Source organism: Montipora foliosa, chromosome 9 (assembly GCF_036669935.1).
Source record: "Montipora foliosa isolate CH-2021 chromosome 9, ASM3666993v2, whole genome shotgun sequence".
Classification (NCBI taxonomy): Eukaryota; Metazoa; Cnidaria; class Anthozoa; order Scleractinia; family Acroporidae; genus Montipora; species Montipora foliosa.
In genome coordinates this window covers 22,910,145-22,920,144 of record NC_090877.1, presented here as the reverse complement: position 1 = coordinate 22,920,144, position 10,000 = coordinate 22,910,145, and the positions used below count along the sequence as shown (strand labels likewise).

The 10,000-nt window shown below is 40.3% G+C and overlaps 1 protein-coding gene across 1 annotated transcript in view; it reads left to right on the top strand.

Annotated features, from left to right (window-relative positions):
- The window catches only part of LOC137970712 (uncharacterized), a 28,521-nt gene extending 25,546 nt beyond the window's left edge, over positions 1-2,975 (top strand). Inside the window, exon 6 of the mRNA XM_068817244.1 lies at positions 1,635-2,975. Within this exon, the coding sequence (XP_068673345.1) occupies positions 1,635-2,105 (471 nt within the window). The 3' untranslated portion in view covers positions 2,106-2,975. The remainder of the gene's footprint in view (positions 1-1,634) is intronic.
- The last annotated feature ends 7,025 nt before the right edge of the window (positions 2,976-10,000 follow it).

The following is a 10,000-nucleotide window of genomic DNA, read 5'->3' as shown; positions in this document are numbered from 1 at the left end:
TCCACTTAAAATCTTTGAATGTAGAAGAAAGTGAGATAACTTCACTGCAATTTCAATGTGGTGAAAAAATCTGTGATCCTGTAAAATGTGAAAGTAAACAATTTTATACCCTGCTCATTTCGAAAAAGACAATGGTCTCCAGGGGTTTTACTAAACTAAAAGAAGACTTTGATTTAGATGATGTGACTGTTTGTAAGGCCTTTCTTAATTTGAAGACTGTATCATCTGAGACTTTCATTAGAAGTTTTCAATTTAAATTTTTAGATGACATTATCTACATTAATGTGCGATTGGCCAAAATAGGTTATGTCCCAAAGGACACCTGCACATTTTGTGATGTTGATTCAGAAACGGTCTTTCATTTATTTTATGACACCCTGCTAGCAGAGCCTTTCTTTTGCTTGCTCGATTTTGGCGTTCTCGAGAAAGGCTCTGCATGAATCGAGTAAGATCTTTATTGAATATGCGCTGCATGTTGCCAGGATACAGTCTCAAGCCCAAGCCTACTATGCCAGATCTCGCCGCCATCTTGGTTTTTCATGGTACATCGGGCTCAATTATAACCATCGGTTTTGTCAAAAAACGGACGCTCGCACTGGAAAAACCGGTTTGACGAGAGAAAACAAGATTGACTAGTCCAGAAGTTCGGGCTGCGGCGGCTTCAAAGAGTTGACGCGATTCGGGCAGAGCCTACTTTTCTCCTCCTCAGTAAAGAAAAAGACAAAGGAGGCTCTGCTCGCAGGGTGATTTTATGAATGTCCGTTCACAAATCGATTCTTAAAAAAATTTGAAGACTTTTGGTTTGCACTCTCAAATGAGCACGAACAGCTTTCGCAACGAGACGTGTTCATTGGGAAGTTAGGGAAAAGTGATCTACTGAATTATTTCATAATCCTTGGAAAATTGCATATCTTGTCAAGTCGACATTGTACTAAAAGCCCCAATTTTGATGTTTTTAAAGAGATAGTTGATATTAAATATCGAACTGAGAAATACATAGCTTCCAAAAATAATACGGAGAAAAAATTTCAGGCAAAATGGCAATATATAAATAATAGATCAAAAGTGTATATGTAGAGAAACCTCTTCGAAAATTCCTTAAGAACGAGACCACGCTAAGATGTAGTTTGATATGTGTACATGCTAAAATAATAACAATTTAGGTATAAACAGTTACCATTTAAATGTATGTAACATAAATTATATATATATATATATATATATATATATATTGCTTTTTTTGGTCGAAAATGATGTAAGTATGTGGAAAAATAATAATTAAAAAAAATGTTTCAACAGTGCAAGCAGAAGATTTCCGAAAGTAGCCTCTTTTGATCTTAAACTCCTTTTTTTTATCTTTTCACATTCTTCAAACTGTAAATTATGCCAATAACTGTGAAAACTAGAATGGTCATTTCGTTTTTTCTTTTGTTTCGTTTTTCATACTGGTTAAATGGGACTACAATTTGAATTAATAGACAAAAGAAATTGGAGACCTGTAAGATTTGACAATAAATTGTTGAATTTGAAACATATGGGGGAAGGGGAAATGGGATTTCTTCAACCTTTTCTTTTTAAGATCCACTTTTTAAGAAGACCGTCTAACCAAATGCATGCACTTCTTTTAATTTCAGGCTAAAGACTGCACCTATCCTTTCCACGAGGTCCACGGTAAACTTCATAGTGCCAAGCCGAAAGAAAGATTATCCATTGATCTGGCAAGCGAAGGAGTTCCTGAACAGGCCAATGAAATTGTTATTCGCACCATCATTGACGTTGGACCGTCCCCTAAATTTTGTTGGATCTTAATACTACTGTTTTACAGAACTGTTAAGCTGATGGTAAGCACCGTCAGTTCTAGCGGTGGGAATAAAAGAAAGGTCCGTTGTAAACGCGCTCGTAAAGCGCGCCGTCGCCATTCAGAAACTATTTCACTTCCTGTAGCATGCAATGGCGAAAGAGTTGTGCGAGCCGAGGTGGAAGGTGGTTTTCTTCGGTCCTCTAAGGCATCTCTTCAACTTGTGGGCTATTATTGTAATACAGCTTTAGTAGAAGCTGGCCAGGAAATCCCACGCAATGACGGTATCGAACTTCATGAATTGTAAAAGGATAATTTCTAAAAGCAGAAAAGGATCATCATCTTGAAGATGAAGTGCACTCGCTCCTCGGGATAACTTGAAAACTAGAAGACCCGCGGTGAACTGTTTGCAATTTGTAGCTTGTTTGATGTCTGTGCTCTCATTGTTACAACTTATAAGACTGCAAAACAAAGCAAAGAGAATCATTAATGACGTTCCTTTACAAGATCATATCACTCCACATTATGTAACTAGACCTTGGTTTATTGAAATTTCTTGACATTGTTAAAATGCGGTGTACATATGTTTAGTATTATATGATCATCTCTGTGATGATAAGCCTTGCCGGTAATTTTTCGATATCTCTCGTTTCTGAACATAGTTATTGCTGCTTGTAACGCATCTTCTTAATAGTTCTTCAGTTTTTCACCCTGTTGCTATAATGTTATACACCATTGTGAACTCCCACATGACTGCAATGCCTTCAGCAAAAATCAGAATTGTCAGATTGCTTTGTCATTCATTGAGGCAAATGAGCATCGGGAACAAACACATGCAAACTAAGATGTGGAAGCGAGCCTAGAAAGCCATGGATTTAGTGTTGAAAAGTTAACATCCTTATTATCAATTCTATGAACTCGTTTTTGGGTGTGGAAAGAATTTTTGGAAATTAATTATTTCCATGAATAATACTAATAATAATAATAATAATAATAATAATAATAATGTTGATACGTAAGGTAAAAAGGGAGACTCGTAGGTCATTGACTTCAGCCGGGGTTTGCTTTTGTGTGGGTCATCATTGCTGTTTGGAATGTGTTTCACTTTTGTTTTACTTAACTCTTCTCTGGTAGATACTGCTCCTGAAAATTATCAAATTAAATGAATGTTACTGTAGTCTGCAGGATTTGTCATTTAGCAAGGGATGATATTTTTTTCACTTGAGCTGGAATGAAAGTAATAATTTTAGTTGAGCAGGATGTGTACACTGTATGCCACAGATGCCATACTTAATTTTGCAAAACAAAAGAAGTTATTTTGGAGAATATCTCATGTCTTTTTTTTCCAAATTGTTGTTATGAGGAACAGCACATCCTGAGACCCTGAATGACCCTTTTTTTCAAAGTACATTCTGTAAAATCGTAGTGTTAAGGACGTTCGCGCCCAAAATGTTCCCACGTACCAAGCAGAAAGGTAATGATCTACTCTTGCCAAAAAGGCAAAAAAATGGGGGGTCACCGCGCTTGTTTTCGAGATCATGAAGTGCACTTTTAGAAGATTGCATTATTTTAAGACGATCTTAGTTTACAACTGTCAGCAATAAAAAAAAAAGCAACATAGATCAGGTGAACGTACTCAATTCAACATAACTAACATAACTAAATAAACTTTTGGAGCTAATGTCTTTTTCTTTGGTGAAATAGACCTTGAAAAAACATACACATTAGTCTAAGAAAGAAAACTTCCGTCGCAAGGGAGGATAAAAGGCGAAATATTTGTAACTTCTCATGTACAGATTTTTTTTCTTTTTTGTTAATATGGGCAAAATCAGGAAAGGAAGTGATCTACGGGCAGAAAAGTGGGGGTCACCGAGCATTCAAGAGAGTAAATCTCTGCGAAATTCTCAAAACGATTGTCTATTCGCACTGTCACGTCATTGCGTGACATTTCCCAGAAGACCTGGGCCCACAGCTATCCCATGATGCCACACGCTTTCACGTTCCATTTTTGTGAAAAATGTTTGCGCCTTTAGCGTCGTGTTTACCTTCGTGGTCTGCGATGCGTGACGTGTGTGTGACATGCGCAAAAAAAATGCGCAGTAGCAATGGGCGCGAAGTGGGTTCTGTCTCCCGAGTTCTACGGGTACATATGCTGTCAATATCAACATGTTTTAATTCCTTAACTGATTAGAGTGTAATGTGAAGTGCTAGTTTTCCTTGCTTGTTTTGATATGTTTCCCAAGTCCCTGCAGGGTTGTCACAGTGAGCGAAAAATCAGAGAAAAACAAAAATTTTTCAAGGACAGGGAAAAGTTAAGGAATTTTGTAAAAAGGCAGGGAAAATCTTAAAATAAAGTCAGTGAAAAGTCAGGGAATTTTATTTTTGGTAATTAAAACAGTTCACAAGATTTTGCTCACAAATGACCCATTGAAAAGCGCAAAGAAATAGCGACCGAATGTTCACAGGCGAAGGGGACGATATATCGAAACACCACCCAGACGATCGGTAACGACCCGGGCGACTGAGACCGTGGCGACCACGGTCGCTTGAATAGAACTGAGCCCTATCCTGACGATCGAGGTCGTCTCATTCGCCCGGGTCGTTAGCGATCGTCTGGGTAGTGTTTCCATATAATCGTCCATATCGCCTCTGAACATTAGTTGAAACGACTGGGGCGATCAGGACGATCCGTACGATCATATGGAAACCAGGCTTTAAGTACTTACATCATGGTTGGAGACCGCAACGAACTCAGGGGTGTCTCAAAAACTAAGAGTTTTGAAGCAAGCAACTATGGACAATCTTCCTGTCGATGTAAGTTGGATCAGTGCTTGATCTGATCGGCGTAATTACAAGTTGAGAAGCCAAATATTTTGAGTAAGAGCCGATACAACGTAGATTTGATTTTAGTGGTGTACTATATTTGGGCTGGCCAAACCAGCCTTCTTCAGGTCCAATGAGAGTTTGCATTGGATTGCTTTTACATACATATATATTAGTAAATGGATGTTGACGTAATACAGAAGAAATATGATAAAATATGGTAGTTACAACAAATTTGAATTCAAATACTAAGAGTAACGGAAAAATAACGGAAGTGACTGCAAATAATAAACTGAAATCTAATACGTTTCGTCGCGGATATTAAGACCGTTGGGTTCTGTTGCCCAGTCTTTTCAAACTAAAAACGTTGTCTATTCTCATCCGTCTCCTTCATGAACACCTGTTGCTGAGTATGGGCACCAACAGTCTCGATCTGTCGACTAATATAATAGAAAAAGGGGGTGGGTAGGGTGGGAAAAAGCCCAAGAAACGAGACCGCGAGAAGGATAGGCGTGAAAAGGAAATGAAAGAGAACAAATGACTTGTTAAATCTAAACTGCCAACAGCTTCGAGAGGATAGCGTCATTCCTTTGTTTACTCCCCCTTTTATACGTGCGAGGTGAGACCGCTGAGAATAGTTGTCTATTCTCATCCGTCTCCCTCACACCTATTGCTGAGTATGGGCATCAACAGTCTCGTGTCGAAAACAACCCTAAAATACTACAGAGGAGACCACAAAATCCACGCAAAAAAAATGCCCATCCTCAAAGCGAGAACCCCAAACTAAAAACCCCATCCTAACAAAACAGAAATTAGGAACGAGGAAAGGCAGAAACGAAGTCCCGAAAAAACTTGTCCATTGATCCATATGACGATGGAGTTCACCCGCTCTAAAGGAACTTGGGTCACGGAAAGCCAAAAGAGAAACGTCCGCAAAAGCTTCTCCTGCGATAACTGAGGAAACGAATTCTTGAGTAATATGGAAGTCAGTGAGGGGTGATCTCTGATAATTTACCATACGCGGACAGTTAACAGAAACTTTGGGAGGATCAAAATTAGGATCGAGTCTTCTCCCAGTCATCAAAAGGCATCTTGGAAAACTAAAACAGACGAGACGGTACGTCAGGCCGAGGGAATGGCAAACTCAGCCCCGGTAATCCGAGAGGGAACATAATTCCCTTAGGGCCGATTTACACGGTACGACTTTGTCGCATGTGACAACGGCTTACGACAGGCCCTATTCGCTTTGGACTTCAAGGTAGCGTAAGGGCCGATTTACACGGTACGATTTTTGTCGCATGCGACAACGGCTTACGACAGGCCCACGACATGATTTACGATTGTTGCAGCGTTTTAAAACATGTTTTAAAATGCTACGACATTTTTTCTGACGTACACAACAATCGTAAATCATGTCGTGGGCCTGTCGTAAGCCGTTGTCGCATGCGACAAAGTCGTACCGTGTAAATCGGGCCTTAGAGAATGCCACCCGAGGGAAGACGAAAACGGGAATGAGACAAATCATAGACAGTATAAAATATATAAAATAAAACATCGGTAAAAGTGGAGACTAAAAGGAAAAAAAAAAAGGTAAACAGGTGCAATCCTGAGATAAGAAACAAAGAGGCATGCAGACAAGGATAAACAAGGCACAATTCGCCTAAAGGAAAAAACTTTATTGCATAAGATGATACAACAAAACTATGTTGAAGGACGGGGAGGCCGCGGCTGAGCCGGGACAGAAGAGGCAGGCTGACGAGAAGGAGCACGTTTCCAACAGTGGGGAGACTGTCTTATGTCCTGTTTCACCGCATCTGTAACAAATAACACGCGGAGGTGGCCGCTGATAGGGGTGAAAAAACGATTGCTGATACGGCAATCTTCCCCTACGCGTCTGTGTGCGATATGGGATGGACCGCTGGAAGGACTTATCAATCTTCGAGACCGTTTCGATAACACGGGAAATATCCTTGTCGGCCAACAAGGCGAGAAAATACACCTTCAATTGCTCAGCTGGGACGTGAAGCTTCTCTATCAATGGCGTTGGGGTCACTGGAGGAGTTTGCAACAGAAGCCAAATCTTCAGCATAATGAAGAGCTTCGTATTTGTCGAAGTCCTCGACTCTTCTGCCACCGTAATATGATATTCTCTGTATCAATGACTCGACGGCGGTGCCTTGTGCACTCTCGAGAGCTTTAACACGCTGTTGCAAAACCCAAAAGGGAGTAAGCCGCGCTAATACAAAGCAAAAGGAGAAAACGCAAGATGAAAAGGAACGAAAAGCCAACAAACTTATTTTGAATAAGACAGGCAAAATAAACTGGTCCAGCGAAATTGATGGAGCAGGCACAGAGCGGTAAATATGCAAATGAATAAACAAGCCAAACAAATGAAGGCGCAAACGACTAGACAAAGTAGGTGGAGCAAAAAGTAAAAAGGGCAAAAATAAGAACACAACTTAATGTAACAACTCTGACTAGGATTGCAAGCCAGGAAAACGATTACGACCGAGAGGCAGGCTTGCAAAAGCAGGACTACCAGCTCGCGAACGATAACGCAGGGCCGGCAGAAATTAAAATCTAGGACAAAACAGCAGCTAGAAGGCATAGCGTACAACCTGTGACATAAAAAAATGTAAATGGCACGAAAAAAGCCGGGCAACAAAGCTAACAAATGAGAAAACGACTGCATAGCCCAAATAAAGGGCAAGGTGAAAAACATGACGGATAAGTTGAAAATAAACAAAAAAATGACACAGGGAAAAACGAAAGGAGTAGCAAAAAAAATGCAAATTTAGAAAATAGATTAATGAAGCCCAAGTAAGGCGAATGGCATATGAAAACAAGAATAAAGTGACAAAAACCGAAAAGGTAAACAAAATCAAAACAAAATAGCGCGCAAGCCCAAAAACGCTGACGTAGCCGATGAATGGGGAAGAATGTCAACAGCAAACCAAACGACATGCGAAAAAAGAATTACCCGAAAAGCCCACATTAATGGAGGGCAGACTTTTAGAAGCAGGGCGAATAGCAAACCAAAGGAAATTCTAGCCCGCAAGGCCCACAAAAAGGGCAAACCGTTAACAGCAGGGCAAAGAACATACGAAGATAAAATTGCCCGCAAAGCCCACACGAAAAGAGGGCAAACGTTAAGAAGCAGGACGAATAATATACTAAACCAAAATATAGCCCGCAACGGCAAAAAAAATAACATATGAAATTAGAATTGCCCGCAAAGCCCACGTGAAAAGACGGCAGACGTTAGAAGCAGGGCAAATAACAAACCAAACCAAATTATAGCCCGCAAGGCCCACAAAAAGGGCAAAACATTAACAGCAGGGCAAAGAACATACGAAATAAAACTGCCCCCATTAGTAATAGTCCTCGAGTAGCGAAAAGCGTGATGCTTTCTCTCGTTTTATTCCCAAATAAATATATTTTCAGCTTGCATTTGCAAAGTTTATTATTGTCTTTTTGGCCGACTAGTTGGGTGATACTAAAACGCCTTCGCCTCATGGGCTATTGACCAGTTGCCCTTGCGGGCTACGGGTCTAATTGTTAAGTGGGGAGGGGTGGTATTTTCCACTGCGTATCCTCGTATCCAATCTCAGTCAGTTTTATGATCTTAATCCTTACATCACCAACTGGATAATAAACTTCCTTAGTGACCGAAAGCAAACTAAGGGTAGTCGTTGACGAAGTAACCACAAAGGATGTTGATATTAATAGAGGGGTACGACAACTGTCTTTGGTCCTGTTCTGTTCTCTATAATATGGTGAACGATATCACAGCTGCAAATCCAAGCAGTAATCTTCTTGTGAAGTACGCTGACGATATTACCCTTAGTGTCCCTGTCAGATCTGGCGCAGTTGATCAATCGCAAGCAGAGGTTAAATCTTAAGAAGACCTGGGAGATGATTCTTAGAGGGAAGACCAAAACGCCCCTCCTAGCATGTATTGCGGAACTAATAAGAACTAAGGATACCAAATTATGGAGCAAGGTTACAGCCCAAAATCATTGCCTGAACGATCTACTTCCCCAACAGAAACCATGCGCACTTCGGGAAAGCGGTCACAACTATAGTTTAAAACAAGTCAGATCTGAACGCTATAAGCGCTGCTTCATAAATAGGCGCCTTTTTTGCTCTGTGTAGCTATTGAATTTTCTAGTATCGAGTGCTTTGAATGTCATATAGTAAAGCATAGTATAGTTTGGTCTTATTAGTATTAATGTATTCCCATTAGTATTGAATTGTACACTTCTCACGAATGAATCTATTTTTAGAATACCCGTTCCCGCGAAAATCAGTTGTCATGTCCATGAAATAAATATGGGAGAAGTAGTCACGCGTGACATGGCTTCTTCCGATTGGTTAAAATTGGCGGCCCTTTGTTTGTTTCGCGCGCAAAGTGTATCTAAAAATAAATCCATTTGTGACTGTGCTGGGGCAAGACGGCAAAGTGATAGATCAACACTCCTATCTAATTCACTCTTGGCAAGCTAAAACGAAGCGTGCTTGGGATTTTGCAAAATCCCGGCAAAATCCCTGCGAGGGAAAAAATCAAGCTATTCAGCTATTTTTCACATTATTGAAAAACAAAACCAAAGAATCGATTACATACTAAAAAACCGCAACGGAAGTCACGCATTTCTCTTCTGGACACCCTTGCCAGATCTCAGAAAGTAAGGGCCGATTTACACGGTACGATTTGGGTAACATGCGACAAGCTCACGACAGGCCTGCGACATGATTTAATTTCACTATAAACGCGTGCAAAGTTTTTAACATAAAATAAAATGCCATGTGTATAAGCACTTGGTGTTCCCTGTACTAGACCCTGATTTAAATTCTATACCCTGGTTCTATAAACGACTCAACTGCCAGACTTCCAGCGAGCAGTCTCAAAAAAACACCCGGCTGAAAAGGAGACTTGGGTAACACTGAGGTTGGGAGATGGTCAATTGCAAAATTTTTTCTGGAGATTACGGGGATCGAAGCCCGCCAAAATGATGGATTTTCTGAGTATGTCTGTCGCAATGTTCTCGAAAAAGAAACGCGTTGGCAAAATTTAAAGTTCTCTCCGTGGGTTCCGACAAAAATCAGCGCGATAAGCGCACGAAAGTGGAAGATATACGACAAAAAAGAGTAATTTCTGACGTTTGAATAAATTAGTCAGAAATTATTATTCTGACGGCACGATTGAGAGGTTCGCGGGTTGTTATGGGATGTGCTAGGAATATATAGGCTTTGCGCAGGAGATTTAGGTCATTCTAGGTCCGTCAGTCGTCGCGTTCGCTCGATTTTCTTTTTCTTTTGTAATTTTTGTATGAGAGAGTTTATCTTGTAATGTATTTATTGTATATTGATCAGTCGTAC